The sequence below is a fragment of the Pseudorasbora parva genome, chromosome 25, assembly GCF_024679245.1.
Source record: "Pseudorasbora parva isolate DD20220531a chromosome 25, ASM2467924v1, whole genome shotgun sequence".
Lineage (NCBI taxonomy): Eukaryota > Metazoa > Chordata > Actinopteri > Cypriniformes > Gobionidae > Pseudorasbora > Pseudorasbora parva.
In genome coordinates, this window is record NC_090196.1 from 5043316 (window position 1) to 5066424 (window position 23109).

At 39.5% G+C, this 23109-nt stretch overlaps 5 protein-coding genes across 5 annotated transcripts; all 5 read left to right on the plus strand.

Moving 5' to 3' along the window:
• Positions 1–564: 564 nt before the first annotated feature.
• Positions 565–19306, plus strand: LOC137064894 (histone H2AX-like). The gene is made up of 2 exons (XM_067436432.1): positions 565–970; positions 18781–19306. The coding sequence occupies exons 1-2, from the start codon at positions 585–587 to the stop codon at positions 19181–19183; spliced, it is 789 nt and encodes a 262-aa protein (XP_067292533.1). The 5' UTR covers positions 565–584; the 3' UTR covers positions 19184–19306.
• On the plus strand, positions 2401–2916 carry LOC137064884 (histone H3-like). Its single transcript, XM_067436423.1, has one exon. It carries the CDS (start codon positions 2419–2421, stop codon positions 2827–2829), a length of 411 nt encoding a protein of 136 aa, XP_067292524.1. The 5' UTR covers positions 2401–2418; the 3' UTR covers positions 2830–2916.
• Positions 9970–10411, plus strand: LOC137064892 (histone H4). Its single transcript, XM_067436430.1, has one exon. It carries the CDS (start codon positions 9983–9985, stop codon positions 10292–10294), a length of 312 nt encoding a protein of 103 aa, XP_067292531.1. The 5' UTR covers positions 9970–9982; the 3' UTR covers positions 10295–10411.
• Positions 11064–11621, plus strand: LOC137064890 (histone H2B-like). Its single transcript, XM_067436428.1, has one exon. It carries the CDS (start codon positions 11065–11067, stop codon positions 11437–11439), a length of 375 nt encoding a protein of 124 aa, XP_067292529.1. The 5' UTR covers position 11064; the 3' UTR covers positions 11440–11621.
• Positions 19307–20723: 1417 nt separating the features above from the next.
• LOC137064882 (histone H3-like) lies at positions 20724–21276 on the plus strand. Its single transcript, XM_067436421.1, has one exon. The coding sequence runs from the start codon at positions 20747–20749 to the stop codon at positions 21155–21157; it is 411 nt and encodes a 136-aa protein (XP_067292522.1). The 5' UTR covers positions 20724–20746; the 3' UTR covers positions 21158–21276.
• The last annotated feature ends 1833 nt before the right edge of the window (positions 21277–23109 follow it).

Here is a 23109-nt window from a genome sequence, read left to right on the forward strand (position 1 = left end):
AGGACTGTGACACTACAAACAACCCCACACACAATAAAGGCAGTGATTAAACTCCCAATACTACAATAGGAGCATAAAACCACAGTATCAAAAGATCAATGTGCCCAGAATACTGTGTGTGTGAAAGGTGCAAGTTAGCACTTTTGGCAGAGACAGCGATTAACATCCATATTCCATGTTAAAGTGTGCAAACCCCAGTAACACATTGATAGTGAAGTAAATGATTTATAAAGCTTGTTTAAATTACTGTTTTACCATTTTAGTTCAAAAATGTTCTTTGTTCACAAATAAAAACACATTGTTACATTAATATTAATAATTCCCATACAATCTGTAATGCCTTTATGAATTTCTATCAAATATTTCAGTACTTTATTTATCTATCTTATTAGTCAATATATTATTAAATATTCGAGTGCATAATTTTTCCCGCTAGAAAAGGACTTTGGAGGGAAGTTGGTGATTGGTTCAAATCTCTACAGACTCTAAACCAATAAGCGACTGGCACTCTAGTATAAAGACAGTGTGTTGACCCGCGTTTACTCACTTTCTAAACAGATTTTAGTCAGCGTGTGAATATTAACATGAGCGGCAGAGGTAAAACCGGTGGCAAAGCCCGAGCAAAGGCTAAGACTCGCTCCTCCAGGGCGGGACTGCAGTTTCCCGTCGGCCGTGTCCACAGGCTTCTCCGTAAAGGAAACTACGCACAGCGTGTCGGTGCCGGCGCTCCGGTTTATCTGGCGGCTGTGCTCGAGTATCTCACCGCTGAGATCCTGGAGTTGGCTGGAAACGCCGCTCGGGACAACAAGAAGACCCGCATCATCCCCCGTCACCTGCAGCTGGCGGTGCGCAACGACGAGGAGCTGAACAAACTCCTGGGCGGAGTGACCATCGCTCAGGGCGGCGTGCTGCCCAACATCCAGGCCGTGCTGCTGCCCAAGAAGACCGAGAAGCCCGCCAAGTCCAAGTAATCAGATGTAAAAACTTGTGATAACCCAAAGGCTCTTTTAAGAGCCACCCATTTCATCTTTTGAAGGGCACATTGGTATTAATGAATGACACCATAAAGAGGATAATTTTGTTTTTGATCAAATCAGTTGTGCCATTATTTAAAAACTTGTATTAAAATAAGAAGCAGGGCTAAAGCAGGGTTTCTGCTGGCCTTGAGATCTTTTATCTTTATTTGACTACAATTTATGGTCTTAAATTGGAGCAGAATTTCCTAGATTCAATATCATGGTCTTAAATATATATAATATTTAATGTTTAATACACATGTTGTCTATTTTTGGATGAATAAATCAAAATACTGGATCAGTAGGTTTCACTCAGCGATAGTTGACACAAAATGATTTAATTTACTCATGTGAATGAACAGCTCACCCAAAACAGAAAACCTAATATAGGGCCCTAATTATTATTATTACTAACTTTTAATAAATTGCTATTAAATTGTTTCATGATTTGAATTAATTAGTCATGCTTTTTGAAATGTAATTTAACCATTAAATCGGAGTAAAAATAGAATGGTTTTTATAGGGTCCTACATTAAATCGCATGCATTGCTATATATATCTTATCTGAGAAAATATCTATCAATGGGTATGAAAATAAATTATTTAAATGAAGTAGATTTTTTCGGAACTCATTGGCAAATATCTGTTCTTGTTTTAATCATAAAATCACAAAAAAAGATAACATTTCTTATCTTGTCATTTGCTTCTCTAGTAAATGTATCAGGATATAAGAATATTTTATATAATTTGCATTGGAAAACAGGACAAAATTACAGAAAAAGAATATCACTTTTTTATAGTGTGGTCATAAAGTTTAGCAAAAGTTATTTCCTTATTCTAGTGTTTGGGAGAAGAGCTTTTTGTTTGTCAAATTAAATAGTAATGGAGATCTGTTAGAAATTGTATTTTCAAAACACATTGATGTTCCCTACAATTTATTCATTCACTTTTCTTTAAAGAATTTTTTTCTTTTTAATTGATCTTAAGAGTCTTAATTGTACCTTCATAAAACCTGAAGAAACCCGGACAAAGTGGACATGCTTATGGACATCCTGACACGTGTTTGCTTGATAGAGATCGTTCTTTGGGTCGTGTCTTATTTGATTGACTTTATTGTTCGATTTGAGAAAAAAATAAAAATAATAAGTACATAAACGGTTTCACTGTTTGATAAGCGAACGCGGAAAAAAAGCACATTGAGCGGGAAACCCTCCGCTTGTTTGAAAAGAGTAAACGCGCAGTCATTGGCTAGCAGTCAAGCACTCGTCACATATCATCCAATCACAAGCCTCTGCACCCTCGACACTATGAGCTCATGCCAGTCCAATGCTTTAAAAGCAGGCGTGTAGCAGTTAACAGCCATTTCCAGCTCCGGCAGGACAGAGAAAACTGAACTACAGCAATGGCAAGAACCAAGCAGACTGCTCGTAAGTCCACCGGTGGCAAAGCCCCGAGGAAGCAGCTCGCCACTAAAGCCGCCCGTAAGAGCGCTCCGGCCACCGGCGGCGTCAAGAAGCCTCATCGCTACAGGCCCGGGACCGTGGCTCTGCGAGAGATCCGCCGTTATCAGAAGTCCACCGAGCTGCTGATCCGCAAACTGCCGTTCCAGCGGCTGGTGAGAGAAATCGCTCAGGACTTCAAGACGGATCTGCGCTTCCAGAGCTCCGCTGTCATGGCCCTGCAGGAGTCCAGCGAGGCTTATTTGGTCGGCCTGTTTGAGGACACCAACCTGTGCGCCATCCACGCTAAGAGGGTCACCATCATGCCCAAAGACATCCAGCTGGCCCGCCGCATCCGCGGAGAGCGCGCCTAAACCCGCATCTGCTTCAGCCGCTTTATCAAGCCCCAAAGGCTCTTCTAAGAGCCACCAAAACTGCACAGAATGAGACACTTTCCATTTAAAACACTGAGTATGAGTAGAAAGTTGCATTACATTTTCATTTACAGTTGCCATATGGCAGTTCAACAGTAATTGTTGAACAGTTTTACTGTAAAGTGAATAAATGTCTTTTTTTTTTTTTTTCCATATGGCAATGTCTACCAGTGGAACTGGATTATTTCCCTTTGGGATTTTAATTCTGGATTGTGTATTTCAATTATGGTAATGAATCATGCATACTGAGGAACAGTATATGATGATGAATCATAATTTGAGCTAGCTAGCATTGTGCCTCCGTCATGGTTTTCATATGTAACGTTAGATAGCGAGCGTTTTGATACGTTTGCAATGAAAATGCTGTGGGGTGTAATTGGGAAAGTAGCCGTACATTAGTTGTTTATCTATTCAGCTGACAGCTGCAATGTGTCCCTTTACACTAATGTTTAGCTAACTGCATTATTTCACAAAAGATAACGATACACTGCAACAACAAAAAAATGTGTTTCTTACATAGTATTTTTACCCTGTCTCTTGTCCAAAACAACTAAATACATTTTTTACTAGACTATCAAAAGTCTTGTTTTGGTGGAAAATAACTAAAAAATGAAGTGGGTTTTTGCTTAAAATTAGAACAATAATCTGATAATGGGGGAAAGCCAAAATAAATCAAATATCTTAAACAAAAACTTGTGTAATTTCCCCCCAAAACAAGATAATAATAAGATAAGAATAAGATAAGAATAATAAGATAATAATACTTACAATACTAAGTAAAAGAAGCATTTTTTGCAGTGTAAATATTTACATCACGTTAGCTTGTTTAATGTAAATTCCATCATGCACTAAACAACAACAGGTTATTATTTTTAACATTGTGCATTATCATGGTGAAATGAAATAGTAATTAAAGAAATATTAAAGTAATACTGTGTAATACGGCACTGTTTTATGAACTATTTCAGGGCTCTACGCTAACTTTTTTCTTGAGGAGCACTTGTGCTCCTAATTAAAAAAATTTAGGAGCACATTCAAAAATTTAGGAGCACATTCTAATCCATCAAACACATTCCAATTATAACTTTCCCATTACAGGACGATATTTGTCCTTTAATGTCCAGGGTCATTTTTACCATTATAAGAGCAATGTTTTCTAATCTTATTAAATGTATGCATCATCTGTCAATTTCTTAAATTCAACATAATTCTGACATTATATTATCATTAACTTCTGAGAGTACAGCACAAATACACACAAAAAGCAGAACTGGACTTCATACTATCAAACACCTATGCATTTAATGCATGAGTTAATGTTGTATGAATGTTTTACATATACGTTTTTGAATTTAGAAATATGTACAAATTAAACTTTAAAAGTTTAATATTTTAAATAAAAAAAGTCCATGCAAAGTATAAATATGAAAATAAAAACCGCCAGTAGGTGGCGGCAAGTCATTCAGTCAATAGTTCTAAACACAAGATTCATTTGAATCGAATCGCTTGGAGATGCGAATCAGTTCTGGTGAGGCTTTGATTTTCACAAATAGACAGTGTTGTGGCTAAAACGTTGTTACTTAATATCAACTTGTCTATTAGATTTTTGTACGAGATCAGTATCGCACATGCAATCATGCCAATACTCGGAGCTATAGCAAGCTGTAACTTTTGGCGCTCTGGCGCTTCATAAACAGAACCGCAGGCGTCTCGTGGGGGAACATTGCAGCCGGATCTACTTCTCTCTGTTTGTGGTGAGTCACGCAGATATTGTGCTAATCCGCAGCGGGAATAACTTATTTTGTGTGTAACGTTACAGTGATTCAGAATAAGACAAAAACCCGGTTTGGAAAAAATCTTCATGATATACTTGCTCATTGTATACATTTAGTATTTTTTTTTAAACAGCATGTGTGATAAAGATTAACTCTAGGGCTTTTTAAATGTATTATTAATACATTATTGTTTGATGGCATTTATGCCCCAAGCATCCGCTAATTTCTGGGCTTGTTTATGATAATCCAAACGTGATATTTCCAGTTAATTTTGATTTGGCTGATAAACAGCGCGAAGCGTCTCTGGTAAAGTGCGCATGGCTGCGTCGTCAGACTCGTCACACATGTTTCACTTCACTCGTTGTAAACAATCGTTGTTTGAAGTGTAGTCCGTCGCACACGTTTTTGCACTTCTTCTGCTGACTGAAGGCATGAAAAGCAGTTGATTGCAGTAGGAAACATCGCCTAACAGTTTCTCAGTGTTGATTCAGTCAGTGTTATAGTTTTTATTCCGATTGTACACATCCATTCATGAGAATCGATCGGGTCACTCGCACCGGTGCGCCTAAATATTTTTTCACAGTCGCACGCAGTAATTTTTAGGCGTAAATGCGCCCAAAATGGGCGTTATGTAGAGCCCTGTATTTTAAATGTATTAATTAGAATTCATTAACGTTATAAAATGTAAATTGTTCATGATACCTAAAACTTTTACTAATTTAAGACCATTTTTTAATAAAGTGTTGGGGGTAGCATGCAGTGGTAATGCTGATAGCTAGCTAGTTTATTTATTTATATATTTAAATATACACTCAACTGTTTGCATGAAGTTGCTAGAATGCAAGTTAAGCTTTTATTATATGTTCATCATTAACCAAAGATTCTCTTGGCCATTGTCATCATCTGTCTTTTACCAGTGATGTGTGAAATATAGCCTATCCCAATCATGTTTTTCTATGTTTGTTTTTAGGCAAGCCATCAGATGACCCTCTAAGTCCAGACTATTCCATCAAAGCTTCCTCACAGACCTGACACCTCCAGAAAAAATGGGCCGATATCAGAGATCTCTGAAACGACTATCAGAGATCTCTGAGATGAGCATTAGAGTTCATCATCCTGAGGAAGCAGAGGACATGGACATAGATGTAACAGAAGTTAAGTCTTACAATGACGTGTTGGAACAGATCTCACAATGAGGGATATTGAAGATATGCAGAAACTGAACACATCTTACAAAGAGCAAAGCAAGTAAGAAGCCTAGAGTCAAAGTCTTAAATCTGATGTGCATTTAAAGGATGATCGTATCATTCACTTCTACAGTGGCCTCCGCTCGTCCAAAGTGTTCTTCGCACTTCTGAAATATCTCACGATCATATCAAGTCCTCCAACAGCTCTCCAATTTTACCGAGTCTTAATGAAACTGAGACAATATTCCATGGTTGAACGTAATGACACAGCATTTCAGCTCTATATTTTATTGGCCTTCTAGGGAAGAGATTAAAAAGAATCTTCCTGCCCTGTTCAGTAACCCCCCCCCCCCCCCCCCCCCCCCCAACCAACATCCCACAACACCATCAAACTCCTAGTTTGCATCAGTCTTACAGGGGTCGATCACACTCCTTTCCAAGTCTTGGGGAGAGCGAGTGACAAAACAATCACCAAATCCTCTGGTTTGATTGATCTTTTGGAAGAGGGAGACATTGTCATGGCTTTCCCTGAGTATTTTGCTGCAAAAGGAGTCCGGCTACTCATACCAGCGTCAACTCGTGGAAAGACACCGCTTTCAGGACAGGAAGTGTCTGTGTCCCGTCACATATCAAGGTTGAGGATTCATGTGGAAAGAACTATTGGTCGTATTAAAAAATACTGCATTTTTCGACAAACACTCCCCATAAACTTGGTGAAGCGAAGATCCAAGGACAAAGTGGCAACTGCTGATAAAATCTTACTTGTTTGTTCTGCATTATCTAATTTGGATAAGTCATTAATTCAGTAGAAAATACATTAGACACTAACAAGTTATTGTCAATCAATTAATCAATCAACTTTATTTATATAGCGCTTTTACAATCATTATTGTGTCAAAGCAGCTTCACAGTGTCAAGCAGGACAGTATTGCAACACAATTAGATCTGGCTGTACAGTCGTTCTGGAGAAGAGAGTGATGTTATCAGCTTATTTTAATTTATCATAGAGCGACAATGTTGGCAGATCTGTTTTATAGTTTATAGAATTAATTAAAACCGAATTCATAAGTTTTATTTGTATAATTAGTTGAATACTTTAAGTATTACTTTATACTTACTTTATACTTTATACTTTAAATAACTTTGATCATCATTTTAGACTTGGATCATTTAGGGTCCAAGATTGTAAACCTTTTATTTTGTTGTTGATTGAATGACAGTGTACAGTATTAACATTAGTGGCAGATTTAACAAATGAAATTATTCTATTGCATTTTATATATCCGTTGTATATAGATTGTTCTTGGATTTGTTTATTTATTTTTTTCAAACTATCTACAATTATTAAACATTTATTTAAAAAGAACATTTGCTGTCCTGCAAAGTTTATATGCTGTCTATAAACTGTTTCCCCAAACACCTACATTGAAATGTTTGCAAGCTTGAAAGTGATGCCACTGCATCTGAACAAATTAAAACTTTACCTTCAGAGTTTGGCATCACCTCCTCAAACCCAAACCACATCTTGCATTATTGACACGTTTAAATTCCGTTACATAAAATGCTGCACCTGTTTGCCCTGTCTCTGTGTTTTTTGATCTGTCAGTGTGCACCTGAATAAATGCAGAATGAACAGTATTAATGTGTTCTTGTTTTTTATATTTGGTTTCCCCAAAGTGGAGTTTTATTGTTGAAATTGGTCCCATTCTTGCCTGATATCCAGCTGAAGAGTTTGTGGTCATCTTTGACATATTTTTTGTTTAATGATGTGCCAATGTTCTCTAGAGGTGAAAGATCTGGACTGCAGGCAGGCCAATTCAGCACGACGAAGCCATGCTGTTGTAATAGTTGCAGTGTGAGGTTCTGCATTGTCCTGCTGAAATACAAGGCCATCCCTGAAATAGACGTTGCCTGGAGGGGAGCATACACATTACACATTTACACATTTCAGCATTATAGTTCCTCTTCCAAAACATGCAAGCTGCCCATACTGTATGCACTTATGCACCCTCATACCATCAGAAATGCAGGCTTTTGAACTGAACGCTGATAACCCACTGGAAGGTCACCCTCCTCTTTAGTCCGGAGGACACGGCGTCCTTGATTTCCAACAAGAACGTCAAATTTGGACTCGTCTGACCATATAATACTTTTCCACTTTGAAACTGTCCCTTTTAAATGAGCCTTGACCCACAGAACACAACGGCACTTCTGGACCATGTTCACATAACTTTTTTACATGATAGGGCTTTAGTTGGCATGGCGAATTTTGTTTTGTGGACAGTGGTTTCTGGAAGAATCTCTGGGCCCATTTAGTAAAGTCATTGAGACATTCATGCCGATGAGGGATGCAGTGTTGTCTGAGGGCCCAAAGACCACGGGCATCCAATAAAGATCTTTGGTCTTGTCCCTTACGCACAGGAATTTCTCCAGCTTCTCTGAATCTTTTGATGATGTTGTCACTATAGATTGTGAGATCTGCAAAGCCTTTGCAATTTGATGTTGAGGAAAATTAGGTGCGCTCCATTCGACCGTAGACAGTGAAGCGGACTTCACAGGATATTCCTCCATCTTAAGTGAGATTCCAATCCGAATGGAGGGAACATGTTTAGTTCGTAGGGTACTGCGAACGGCATAGCGAAGGGACTACCGCAAAACAAATATAATAAATTGTTTTTGTCTCAGCAAAACTCATGCGTCTCAATAAACTTGTCTTGCTTTCAGAGGCAGATGCTTCTGTTTGGGAATACAGTCATGTAAAATAGGAGGGAGATATACCGACCATCTTTGACAACAGACTTCTGAATGACCAAAACAACATTTAAAGGAACACTCCACTTTTTTTAAAAAAATAGGCTCATTTTCCAAGTTGCTTAGAGTGAAACGGTTGAGTTTTACCGTTTTTGAATCCATTCAGCCAATCTCTGTATCTGGCGTAGCACTTGTAGCATAGCTTAGCATACATAATTGAATCATATCAGTCCATTAGCATTGCTCTCAAAAATGACCAGACTTTATTTTTTCAAAGATAACATTTTTCCTGTTTAAAACTTGACTATTCTGTAGTTACATCCTGTACTAAGACCAACAGGAAATTAAAAGTTTTGATTTTTATACTGATATAGATAGGATCTATTTTCTCATTCCTGCGAAAGAATCATGGGACTTTGCGGTTGTACCATGGGTTCAGCCCGCGCAATGATATCACACACCGCCTGGAAGTAGTCCTCAGATAGGTAACTTCCAATGCCACCTGCACTAAGTTTGTGTCGTTGCGATTTACCATGGTTCTGTGTGCTGTGATAGTGAGTTGAAGGTGTTTTGTAAACAAGATTTTTCCACTGGTTGGGACATTTATGCTGTTAAATAACAAAAGTTTAAAAAAATATTCAAGGGAATCAAGGAATTTATTCAGTAAATACATCTCCATCGTAGTTTATGAATGACAGGTAAAGCTTCAAATCTGTTGCAGGCATCGAGTTAAAAATGAGCTCATTTCATGAATAAAAGTGAAACTTTTATCAGCCTAAACATTTTATAGGCTGTTATCTGTGTTCTATTACGGAAGAAAAAAATGGCTCATGTAATTTGAAAGTTTTCTTTTTATTTAAGCTTAAAACATTTCCAGAATTCGGGTTGGCATTCCTGCTACTTGTGTCGTTTTCGCAGTCATACTAGACTGCATCTCAATGCTCGATACTTAAATCCAGTTTCTTTAGAAATGATTTGGATGCAGACCCATACACAATGCATTCATAGACTAATGTGGAGAGAAGTAGTGCACAGTACATTCCCCATCATGGATAGTTTATCCCGCACCCCAGTTCCTGTCCTACTAAACATCAAGTACTTCTTTCGAATATATTCCTTCTTCCAGCCTCCGAGTTGGGACGCAGCTGTCGTTTTGTGCTCGAAATATTTCAAGTGTATCCGATTGCGTCCCGCAGTTCTACAAGACACGCCCCTTCCAGTTACGCTTATTGGCGCAGAAAGACCCTTCTCAAATATTTTGATGGGAGGAGCGAGTGACGCGGTGCTGGTTTCTGTCAGGTCCTTTAAGTAAATATAAACAGGTTTCTGGTTACGGTTGCTATACTTTTGTTGTCGTTGTCTGATAGCACTCTGTTAAGTATGTCTGGAAGAGGCAAAGGTGGTAAGGGACTCGGTAAAGGAGGCGCCAAGCGTCACCGTAAAGTTTTGCGCGATAACATCCAGGGAATCACCAAACCCGCCATCCGTCGTTTGGCTCGCCGCGGCGGCGTCAAGCGCATCTCCGGTCTGATCTACGAGGAGACCCGCGGAGTGTTGAAGGTGTTTCTGGAGAACGTTATCCGCGATGCCGTGACCTACACCGAGCACGCCAAGAGAAAGACCGTCACCGCCATGGATGTTGTGTACGCGCTGAAGCGACAGGGACGCACCCTGTACGGCTTCGGGGGTTAAACGCCTGAAATCAAGAGAAACCACAAACCCAACGGCTCTTTTAAGAGCCACCCACGCTGTCGTTTAAAGAGTCATATCAAAGTTGGTGATCTGGTTAAAATAAACAAGTTTATTAAAGTCCAGTATCGACATTCCATATCTTAGAAATTGGATTTATTTAATAAATAGCCGCAAAAACATTACAAGCAGTTCATGTTGTTTTAAGCCCCTTAACTTTCACATAAGGATTGTTCCGGGTTCGGGAATGTGACCATTTAAAAAAAAATATGAAACGATTTATCTTCCTAGATGTTTTAATGCTGTATAAATGCGTTGTAATCGGCTTTTGGCGTTCTAAATATTACAATTGAGGGGACATTTAATGTTAGTGGTAAAGGGACTTTGTGTAGAAAGGAATTTCTGGTATAAAATCTACTTTTGAAAGGAGTATTTATTTGATTCTAAAAATTAGGTTTCAGATTACACTATCTTGCAGAATATTAGTCTTTTGAAACATTTAATAAAGCAAAAAGGCGGGAAATGAACAAAGGAAACGAAATCTTGTGGGGTTGTCCTTCAAACATAAAGCTGTAGGTGGGGCTAATATTTACCCGCCCGTGATTGGCCCTCGTTCCTATCTTGATGCTTTGAGTTGTCCAATGAAATACGAGTTTATAGATTCGGCCTATGACAACAGGCAATCAGAAGAACCTCGTATCTCTCAGTAAATTAGCATATGGCGGTGGATAAATACCTCTGTCTCGCTCCAGAGCTCACATTGACTCAGCATCATGCCTGAACCAGCAAAGTCCGCGCCTAAGAAAGGCTCCAAGAAGGCCGTCACCAAGACCGCCGGTAAGGGAGGAAAGAAGCGCAGAAAGTCCAGGAAGGAGAGCTACGCCATCTATGTGTACAAAGTGTTGAAGCAGGTTCATCCTGACACCGGCATCTCCTCCAAGGCGATGGGCATCATGAACTCTTTCGTCAACGACATCTTCGAGCGCATCGGCGGTGAGGCGTCTCGTCTGGCGCACTACAACAAGCGCTCCACCATCACTTCCAGAGAGATCCAGACCGCCGTGCGTCTGCTGCTGCCCGGAGAGCTGGCCAAACACGCCGTGTCCGAGGGCACAAAGGCCGTCACCAAATACACCAGCTCCAAGTAGAGTTAACTGAGACTCAACGACCCAAAGGCTCTTTTAAGAGCCACCCATCTTGTCCTTTGAAGAGCTGTTTTGTGTGTGAAATAGTTTCTTATATTTACGACAGCCTTAAGTGCCACTCAAGAACGCTTATTTTTATTATTTTTTGCAATGCATTAAATTTTCTGTGCAAAATGCTAATTTTGGCTGAATGAAAACGTGACCGTTTTATATGTTTATTTATTAGATCATGTGTTGATCATGAGCTGCAACACTATTTACTGCACCTTTTTGCCACGCAATGTAGATCATAAAAAAAAAAAAAATTAGTAAGAAATCTGACTGGTTGGTAATATTAGCGAAAATAATAGGGAAAGTTTCTCAAAAGTGTGTTTACTTCAACACTAGGCTTCAATATTTGAGTTATTTGCATTATTAAAACATTATATATATATATATGTTGAATCTTAAAACCTTCTCATTGATGTCATCAAAATCTCATGCCAACCTGTCAAAGCTGGAAACCCTGATACTATAGTTTATAAATTAAGTAAATATATATAATTGTTCAGTTTTAAGAATAAAATATGAGTTTATGCACTTCAATGTCTAAAGAATGTTGTTTTAGGCCGAAAAGTCTCAGATTGGGATCAGCGTAAAAGAAAAATGGTGTGAGGCACAAAATACCCTCACTGCTCAAATTTTTGTGAGGAAACATGAGACTAGGCCGGTGTTATATGTTTGTTCAGTTTAGTGCCTACAATATCCCAAATGTTTCCAACAATTGTGAGAAAACTGCTATTTTAACCAAGGACCGGGACGTTTCAGCATAGCGTTTGAGGAAGTCGTCTGTCAATCGCGTCATATCTGCGCTACCCCCAGTTTCGGGTTTTATTTGGCAGGAGCGCTTTACTCTTAGCAATGTGAACAAGTGAACGCACAGAGTAACGTCATAACATCATATAATAAACCAACCCGATCACACATAAATGCGTATAAATAGTACGAGTGTGCAATGTCGTGGAATGTATACGCCAAAACTCATTTTGGCGTGCATATGATACGCTGTTTTTCGCGTGCATATGATACGCACTTTATGGCGTATATATGACACGCTCTTGGGTAGGTTTAGGGTGGTGGGGCGTATATATGACACGCTCTTGGGTAGGTTTAGGGTGGTGGGGCGTATATATTAGAGCCCTGCACGGGCCTCAAATCTAGGCCCTAGCCCGGCCCTGGCCCGAGACGCTGAGGCCCTAGCCCGGCCCGTGTCCGACAGCTTATCAAAATTCTCGGCCCGAGTCCGACTGGAGCCCGTTTTTTTTTTTTTTTTTTTTTTTTACATTGTTGCAGCCATTAAAATAGTTCTGTTTTGTTTTTAATGTCAAAGTAGTTCTTTTTCGTTTCATTCCTTTATTAAGTTAATTTAGAAAAATGTTTAGAGCATTTTTTTGTTTGTTAAATTAAAGTTTTAATTTTTTTAAGTGACGACCAAAAGCGGCCAGCGGCCGACAGTGAGTTAACCGCATATTTAATTAATTTAGTCTCTCAAATCAACTCTTGACTTGTCTTGCCTATAATAAAATCCATAAAACACTTCAAGCTTCACAATGTTAGTTAATTTCGCCAACTATTACCACCAGTAGCCTAAAAGGCATTTTTGACGAGCTGAGGCAGGCTGATTCTGCTCGCGGCTCTCGCAAACGGAGCTAAACAAATAAAATAAAAAAAGCACATGCAGGTTGTCTTATAGCCTACCTTACACCTACGCAAATGAATATAAATCCCATCTTCAATTCCCGGGGTATATGCTCATTTAACGGAGTTTACAGCAACGGAAGCAAAAGATTAAGATGCATTTTATTCAGCAGCTTATTTCAGATTCAAAGACCACATAAGAGAGAGCGACCTAAGCGCACTGGTAAGATAATGATCTCATTCATCTCATTCATTTTTATTGAAGATGATGGTGTTTTTGACTATCTTAGACTTATTTTAAGTTTCATTTACGGCCATTTGCGTTGGCTTGCATTAGTCATTTGCGGCGATGCGTGTTGCAGCACCATATCTATCTGACTACAACATATAGCCCATAACACATTGTGACACATAATGACATTTTCATGTTTGAAAGTCTGTAGGTTAACATAAATGCAGATAGGCCTAATTGTAATAATAAAAAACAACATAGCCTAATTATCGATTTTGAAATATTAAACCAGTCAATACAGAACGAATTATTCTTTTGCCGTCAATACCATGGATATGGCATGGGCCGGCTACTGCCGAAGTTGTCTTTGCTGTATCAATAGGCAATATATTTATATTTAACATGAAGTATAGGGCTTCCCTGTACATTAATAGCACCAGACGCCCCGCGGATGACACGCAACAGAAACGCCACGCTCACACCACGCTTGCAGTGTGTCTCCGCGCTGAAGAAACGCAAGCTGCTGCTGCTGGCGCGGACTCTGAACCTATGCTCTGAACACTGTGCGAGCCATCTTGACAGTCGCGTTAGCTATTATGGTCTCGTGTTGTTTCCACCAGCAGAACTCATTGTTCCTTTTAATTGATAAAATAAATATAAAACGAAGGAGAAGCCTATAAAAAGGCCCGAAGCCCGGCCCGAGGGGCGTAAAAAAGTCGGGGCCCGTCGGGCATAAATGCAGGGCTTTAGTATATATGACACGCTCTTGGGTAGGTTTAGAGTGGTGGGGTGTATATATGACACGCGCTTGGGTAGGTTTAGGGTGGTGGGGTGTATATATGACACGCTCTTGGGTAGGTTTAGGGTGGTGGGGCGTATATATGACACGCGCTTGGGTAGGTTTAGGGTGGTGGGGCGTATATATGACACGCTCTTGGGTAGGTTTAGGGTGGTGGGGTGTATATATGACACGCTCTTGGGTAGGTTTAGAGTGGTGGGGTGTATATATGACACGCTCTTGGGTAGGTTTAGGGTGGTGGGGTGTATATATGACACGCTCTTGGGTAGGTTTAGAGTGGTGGGGTGTATATATGACACGCTCTTGGGTAGGTTTAGGGTGGTGGGGTGTATATATGACACGCTCTTGGGTAGGTTTAGGGTGGTGGGGCGTATATATGACACGCTCTTGGGTAGGTTTAGGGTGGTGGGGTGTATATATGACACGCTCTTGGGTAGGTTTAGGGTGGTGGGGTGTATATATGACACGCTCTTGGGTAGGTTTAGGGTGGTGGGGCGTATATATGACACGCTCTTGGGTAGGTTTAGGGTGGTGGGGTGTATATATGACACGCGTTTGGGTAGGTTTAGGGTGGTGGGGCGTATATATGACACGCTCTTGGGTAGGTTTAGGGTGGTGGGGCGTATATATGACACGCGCTTGGGTAGGTTTAGGGTGGTGGGGCGTATATATGACACGCTCTTGGGTAGGTTTAGGGTGGTGGGGCGTATATATGACACGCTCTTGGGTAGGTTTAGAGTGGTGGGGTGTATATATGACACGCGCTTGGGTAGGTTTAGGGTGGTGGGGCGTATATATGACACGCTCTTGGGTAGGTTTAGGGTGGTGGGGCGTATATATGACACGCTCTTGGGTAGGTTTAGAGTGGTGGGGTGGGGGGTTCGTATGTATAATACACCATAAAATGCGTATCATATGCACGCGAAAAACAGTTTTAGCGTATACATTCCACGACATTGCACACTCGTACTATTTATACGCATTTTTGTGAGAATACCCTGAATAAAAGAGCTGCATTACCCCATAATCATAAACCAGAAGAGCGGATCAGTGCAGGTGCCCGGCGAATGTGTCCCGTCCCGTCATAATAAAAGTCCCGGTGTTCGCAAGGGGGGTATTTGTGTAACAATCTCTCCAGCGGCCGTGCTCAGCTCCACAACACTCGCTCCTACTCTGCTTCACACTACAGTAATGTTAATAACCGCATACATGAACGTGATTTCTGCCCGAGTCCTATTTTCCACCGGCTGTGAGGTGAAGACCACATGTCCCAAGATGCTGCGCTCAAACTTTGCGTCATCAAACTACACATTTCTTTTGAATATAGGTGCCCTACAGTGGACGGAAAGTTGTGCACCTTTAAGGGAATAACATAGTTTAATATGACAAAGAGGTGAAGTATCCCTTTAAATGTTTCACATTTAATATTTTAAGTACATTTTAACTGTGCAGTGTGAACACAGAAAACACATCATTAAGGAATATTTAGGAATCTAATTGCTTTATCACAAATATTTCAATGGTTTCATCTCTTCTATGGGACATTCTACCAGAAATGTACATTATCTGTCCTAGAATTGTTTACAGTGAATAACAAGTATTTAATATAAACATTTCAAAAATTAATTGTTTGATTTTCTGTGAGTTGTTCCGTAAAGGATTATGCCATTCATTAGGTTCTCAGATATTTTTTTTCTTTATTAAAAAACACTTTTTAAAAATACAAATCCTATCTTTGTCCTCAGCCAAATTTGATCTTCAGCTTTGATAGTTTTGCTATACTAAAAACTTTTGTTATGAAAAAAACAAGTAAAAGTTGTTATCATTCACATCAGTTGATTAAAAACATGAAATTATACATAAATTATACAAATAAATACTATTTTACAAATCTCACAATGTTTTCGGTCAGTCGTGTTACGTTTACATAAAATGTGTGCTATTATATATGCCTTTAAAGGAGTACTTCAGCGCTGGGAAGATTAATCTGTATTTAAACTGGGTCATTAATCTAGTAGAAATGTGAAATTATTTTTGAATTTGGTGCTTTCTAGACTGAGAAAAGACAGAAAATGTATTTTTGTCTCATGGGGATGAAAGACAATTCCCAGAATGCTTCGCTGCCCTACAAGGCCACTCTCAAAGCCACAGCTACAGCGGGAAGCACGATCATTTGAATATAACTCCAGGGTTTCTACTGAAAGCCATATGCCAATCGCTAAAGTAACCTTTAAAGGGTATGACTCAGAGGAAGTGACATCATTTGACTGAGGAGAAGCTGACACTGATCAAGGATGAGTTCTGTAATTTAATTTTATGATTTTAAGCTTTTTTGTGTGTGTGTGTGTGTGTGTGTGTGTGTGTGTGTGTGTGTGTGTGTGTGTGTGTGTGTGTGTGTGTGTGTGTGTGTGTGTGTGTGTGTGTGTGTGTGTGTGTGTGTGTTTTTAAGGAGGAGGACAAGCTAAAGGGTAAGCCGTGTCACGGTAAAAAATCCCTGACAATAATGAAAATGTTTTAAGTCCAAAACATGTCTAAAAGTTTAATGAAATTCCTTGCTTGCATGTTAAAGTTATAGTTCACCCAAAAATGAAATAATTCAAATTCTAAAAATATAAGTCTAATTAGACCCCATTGACATGCATTATACGAGCAACGGTTGGGGTTACAAATCTTCATTTGTGTTCTACTGAATAAACTAACACACCTACATCTTGGATGCCTTGGGGGTAAGAAGATAAACATCAAATTTTCATTTTTGGGTGAACTAATCCTTTTACAGTTTTTATGCTGGGAGGCTGATTAATGGCAGTTTAAAATGGTTGACCATCAGGCCCTGTCACAGTCCTGTGAGAAAGGAGAAACATCTTCAGAAAGAAAGGGAGAGATTGATGCAGAAAAAGAAAAGTGTGACGGTCAAAGAAAACTGGATTCAAAAGCAAGTGGAAAGTCACAGCAGAGAGGATGCAGAACGATATCTGAGAGTCCAGGGTGAAGGCACTTGGTGAAGGCAGCCCAAACCTCCATTGTGAGAGATGACGACAAAGAAGACGAACACAGAGGATCAGAACACAGTCGGAGACGACCTGGAACAGGCAGGTACTCAAGGAACTCCAACCAACGCTCCGACAAAGACAAAGGAGAAACAGAGACTTAATAGGGAGTGCTGATGATCTGCAGCTGGAGAGTTATCAGCTGCTGCAGGTGAACCGATCAGCAGTGATCAGAGGCTCCGCCCCTACACACACACACACACACACAAACAAAATAATGAGGCCGTGAATTCATGAACCATGACAGAAAGAAGGGAAACTATTCATGAGTTGAAAGAGCGAGACCAAAGACAGGCGCAAAGTATGGAGAGAGCAACAGAAAACATCTAGGCAGGCAGTTGGTCCAGTTCCAGGATCAGGATCAGGGCCTTCAAGGTTAGAAAAGGTTTCCATCATCACAGTACCACTTCATGTTACAGCTTGGTAAAAACAGGGTGATACCATTCTATTATCTAGGAAATATCATAGGAAATGAAATGCAATTTCTGTTATTACCATGTAATTTCCTAAGTAATAATGTAGATATTACCATAGTATTACCCTGTTATTACTGAGCAGTAATATAATGTGGTACCACCACAGTTATTTTACATTGTGCTATTCAATGAAATGCCTATTGGACACAATTGTTAAATCAATTTTTAAATGAAATGAAATTAGTTTATTGAATTAAAAAGCTGTTTGGACATAATTAGTTGTAAGTCATAATGCATTAGGGCCTTATTATATGTCCTTGGCCAAACTTAACCATAGTCTTATATTAGATTAACATTAAAATTATAATAATTTAAAATAGGAATGCTTATCAAAACTTAAATAAAGAACACACACAAAAAAAAAACTTTTCTGCATTAGCAAAATCCATAAAGTCCATCCTGTCACGCCATGGTCAGTCCTGTTACACAGGAACTTATTATATAAAAAAAAATAATTATTTGAGGAAATATTGATGAATGGATCTCTTTAACTGTGTAGATGAACGTTGGGGTGTATATCCTCTACTATGTTTTGTAAAAATCTCCTATGTAAAGTTAGATATTTTATAACTATATGAGTGCCTGTTAGGTATTCTGTGATTTTTGTGTATGACAATTGACCGAAAAGTTGCTTATATTTGTTATAGAACTTAAAAAATCATGTTAGATACAATCAGGGGCATGTGAGCAATAAGAAAATGATATTCATATAAAAAATCATTAGGAAACAAACAATTCTAACATACAAATTTGTCTGTGACAGGGCCTGACATTTTAGGGGTGCAATGCGTATACAAAATTATTTTATTTAATCATAAAAAGGTGAGGTGACATGATAATTGTTTCTCATAGTCTTCCATATGATTCAATATTCAGATTTACCAAAAAAAAAAAAAAAAAGAAGTTGCCCCCAAGACATTTTCAAGTGGAAATGTACACTTCTTTCTGGTAGAATTTCCCCCATCTTAGTCTTTCCTGCAAAAAAGAAAAGGGGGTTGGGTTTTGGAGGGAAGATCAGTGATTGGTTGAAATCATATCAGATTCTAAACCAATGGGCGAGTGGCACTCTCCTTTAAATACAGTGTGTGGAAAAATAGTCCTCATTACAACTGAAAACAAATCAGAAATGAGCGGCAGAGGCAAAACCGGTGGCAAAGCCCGAGCAAAGGCTAAGACTCGCTCCTCCAGGGCGGGACTGCAGTTCCCCGTCGGCCGTGTTCACAGGCTTCTCCGCAAGGGGAACTACGCTCAGCGTGTCGGTGCCGGCGCTCCGGTTTATCTGGCGGCTGTGCTCGAGTATCTCACCGCTGAGATCCTGGAGTTGGCTGGAAACGCCGCTCGGGACAACAAGAAGACCCGCATCATCCCCCGTCACCTGCAGCTGGCGGTGCGCAACGACGAGGAGCTGAACAAACTCCTGGGCGGAGTGACCATCGCTCAGGGCGGCGTGCTGCCCAACATCCAGGCCGTGCTGCTGCCCAAGAAGACCGAGAAGCCCGCCAAGTCCAAATAAACAGACTTAAGAACCGTTATGATTACCCAAAGGCTCTTTTAAGAGCCACCCATTTCATCTTGTAAAGGGCACGTTGGTTTTAATGAATGACACCATAAAGACAGGATTATTTTAAATGTATCAAACTAATCAATTACATGATTGTTTATAAACTTATTAAAATAACTAGCAGGGCTAAAGCAGAGTTTCTGCTTGCTTTGAGATTGAGATCTTTATTTGACTACAATTTAAAGTCTTACATTGGAGTAGAATCCTAGATTTAATATCATGGTCTTAAATAAAAAATATTTACTGTTATACACATTTTGTCAATTTCTGGATGAATAAATCAAAATGCAGTAGGTTTTACTCAAAGGGTTAGTTCACACACACACAAAAAAAAAAACATTTAATTTACTCATGTGAATTAGCAATTCACCCAAAACAGAAAACCTATCATAGGGCCCTAATTATTATTATTACTAACTTTTAATAAATCGTTATTAAATTGTTTCATGATTTCAATTAATTAGGTGTGCTTTTTAAAATGTAATTTAACCATTAAACCAGAGTAAAAAATAAAATAAAATGTATTTTACAGGGTCCTACAATACATTGAAAATAAATAAATATATATATATATATATATATATATATATATATATATATATATATATATATATATATATATATATATATATCTTCATTTCATATATATATATATATATATATATATATATATATATATATATATATATATATATATATATATATGCTGAAATGAAGATACATTCACTCGAGGTGCAAACAAATAAGCCTAGTTTTCTGGGAAAAGAGATCTGTTAGAAATTGTATTTTCAAACTTACTCATTGTGTGCTTCCTATACATTTACATTTAGAGAACACATTGATGTTCCCTACAATTTATTCACTCACTTTTCTTGAATTGGTCTTTAAAGACTCTTACATTTACCTTCATAAAACCTGCAGAAACCCAGACAAAGTATGCTTATGGACATCCTGACACGTGTTTGCTTGATATAGATCGTTTGGTTATGTCTTGTTTGATTGCAGTTAATGCGATTATTTGTCGAATTTAGAATAAATAAATAAAGTATAAAACCTGTTGTCTGTTGCACAAAGCTGGTTTTAGTTGTTATCCAGGTAAATTCGAGATTAGTTTGAGCAAACTCTGGATTAAACCTGAGTTGACAGAAAGTTTATACCAAGCTTTAAGAAACGGTTAAACTTGATCTAAACCAGGTTGGATTTGTCAACTCGAAACCTACTCTGAAACTCAGTTTGTTCAGCTAGTTTCATGCAACAGGCCTCTGAGTCTGATCCACTGTTTGAAGAGCAAAGTCGAACAAAGCACATTGAGCGGGAAACTCTCCGCTTGTTTGAAAAGAGTAAACGCGCAGTCATTGGCTAGCAGTCATAAGCCCTCGTCACATATCACCCAATCACAAGCCTCTGCGCCCTCGACACTATGAGCTCATGCCGGTCCAATGCTTTAAAAGCAGGCGTGTAGCAGTTAACAGCCATTTCCAGCTCCGGCAGGACAGAGAAAACTGAACTACAGCAATGGCAAGAACCAAGCAGACCGCTCGTAAGTCCACCGGTGGCAAAGCCCCGAGGAAGCAGCTCGCCACTAAAGCCGCCCGTAAGAGCGCTCCGGCCACCGGCGGCGTCAAGAAGCCTCATCGCTACAGGCCCGGGACCGTGGCTCTGCGAGAGATCCGCCGTTATCAGAAGTCCACCGAGCTGCTGATCCGCAAACTGCCGTTCCAGCGGCTGGTGAGAGAAATCGCTCAGGACTTCAAGACGGATCTGCGCTTCCAGAGCTCCGCTGTCATGGCCCTGCAGGAGTCCAGCGAGGCTTATTTGGTCGGCCTGTTTGAGGACACCAACCTGTGCGCCATCCACGCCAAGAGAGTCACCATCATGCCCAAAGACATCCAGCTGGCCCGCCGCATCCGCGGAGAGCGCGCCTAAACCCGCATCTGCTTCAGCCGCTTTATCAAGCCCCAAAGGTTCTTTTAAGAGCCACATAAATTACACTGAGGAAGAGATATTTCCAAACTAATACTGAAAATCCCGTATAAGTGAATACTTTGTCGCACGTTTAGAATAGTAATAAAACTTGTTCTGGACAGCATTTGCTGTAGAGTCAATTAAAAATTAGTCTGATGTTCACAGAACTTGTTTTGCAGCGAGAGGCGCCCTTTTTTTGAATGGATACCGGTTAGCAGAAGCCGTTATGCCCGGGGGTTCGCGCTGTGAAGTCGGGCGAAAATAAACAAGGCTGTGAGCGGTACTTAGGCGGCTATATCAGTCTGCTCGCGATTTTGAAGAATAGCGCTCTGAGCGCATGAAGTTGAAGAAAAATCAAATCTGAGCGGAAAAACGCCCGACATCGTGTTTTTCCCCCTATTGTCCAATGGAGAGGCGGGCCTTCCGTGTGTTTACCGTTAACCTTGATCGACAGAGATTCCGGGGAATTAACAGATTTTCTAAATTAAAAACCGTCAAACAAAAAAGGCCTGAAAAACGCGTGACTACAAGGGTAAAATCAGTGTTATAATCAACCTTATTATTTTAATGGATTCAGTAAAGTATTAAACATTAAATCAATTTTGTCGGGGTATAATTGTACAAACGGTTATGAATCAGCGTATTGATTTATGATTCGGATGGCGTGTCAAACTGCTGGTGAAATATTGTCTCACGTGATTTGAAAGTCTTTTAGTTGTCATTTTATTAAAAAAAAAAAAAAAAGTCCCAACATTTCCGTAATTCAGGTTGTAATGAAAACATTACGGTAAATTATACAAGGTCTGAACACATAGTTATGTATATTATATTGCATTTCTGTCAATAGATCCTCTCCAACAGTACATAGGGCCTACCGCACTTTTAAGTCAGTTGTAAAAAATATAAACATGATATTTTTACAATAAGAGTTATGGGCAAAGAACATTTAAAAAATGTGAATAAAGGAAAATGAGCAGATTAAGAGAGTCTTGACAAACCAGAAAAGATGGTGGAGGATAAACAAAATACCAAAGATTTGTTTGTTGGTGTTGTTAGGGGTTACAGTTTTGACCCATAGACCAGATATGCGAAATGAAGACCAGGAGTCAGGATGTTCAATCATCGGAGAGAATTTTACTGAAGAATAGTTTGCAGTTTCATCAGTAGAGTCAGCTTTAGAGTCTCTCAGGGCGCTGTCAGGCCGGACTCTACTCTACACAAAATTACCACACCAGTTATACCAATTTCAAGGGCATGATTTACATCATTACAAACACGTGGAATATTACTGATTGGCATAAAGTCTAAACAATGTGTCACACGAGAATAGATAGGAGATGTTGTTGTTGTTAATCAGGATGTATACATCAGACAATCCCAAGATTTGGGGTAGTGTTGACTTCAGGGGAGTCCTAGAAAGACGCCAAGAGGTCTAGGGTGTGAGAAAAGCGGTCCAATCCTTTCCATAGACCTGCACAGAACATGTAACACACACACACACAAGACTCTAGGGCACATCTCTCCTCCAAGGTTAGTGCAGCAGTGAGCTTATCAACAGAACAAGATATCAACACCACATGACAAACACATCTCCAGAAAGAAAAGTATGACTAATGTCATCTACCTAATTCTATAAAGAAATATAAAGAAATATAAAGACAAAAATGTACTTCTATCAATGGGAAAAATCACACTATATAAATGGGAAGAAAATCACAATTGGGAGACTCAAATCCTCCCACCCCTTCCTGTCCTGGGGTTACTAACAACAGGCAGGATTCACCTCTTGGAAGTTCTAACTTTCTCTCCAAGGTCCTGTTGGTCAGGACCCAGAGATAGAGGTCAGGCTATCTATGTCAGGGCACATAGATAGGGGTCAGACTGTCTTTGTCAGACCGTCTCTGGAAAGCAAC

Coding starts and splice junctions, on each gene's coding strand:
- LOC137064894 (XM_067436432.1), top strand. CDS start 585: ATGAGCGGCAGAGGTAAAACCGGTGGCAAAGCCCGAGCAAAGGCTAAG. Junction 971..18,780: donor AAGCCCGCCAAGTCCAAGTA/ATCAGATGTAAA, acceptor CCTCATTACAAC/TGAAAACAAATCAGAAATGA.
- LOC137064884 (XM_067436423.1), top strand. CDS start 2,419: ATGGCAAGAACCAAGCAGACTGCTCGTAAGTCCACCGGTGGCAAAGCC.
- LOC137064892 (XM_067436430.1), top strand. CDS start 9,983: ATGTCTGGAAGAGGCAAAGGTGGTAAGGGACTCGGTAAAGGAGGCGCC.
- LOC137064890 (XM_067436428.1), top strand. CDS start 11,065: ATGCCTGAACCAGCAAAGTCCGCGCCTAAGAAAGGCTCCAAGAAGGCC.
- LOC137064882 (XM_067436421.1), top strand. CDS start 20,747: ATGGCAAGAACCAAGCAGACCGCTCGTAAGTCCACCGGTGGCAAAGCC.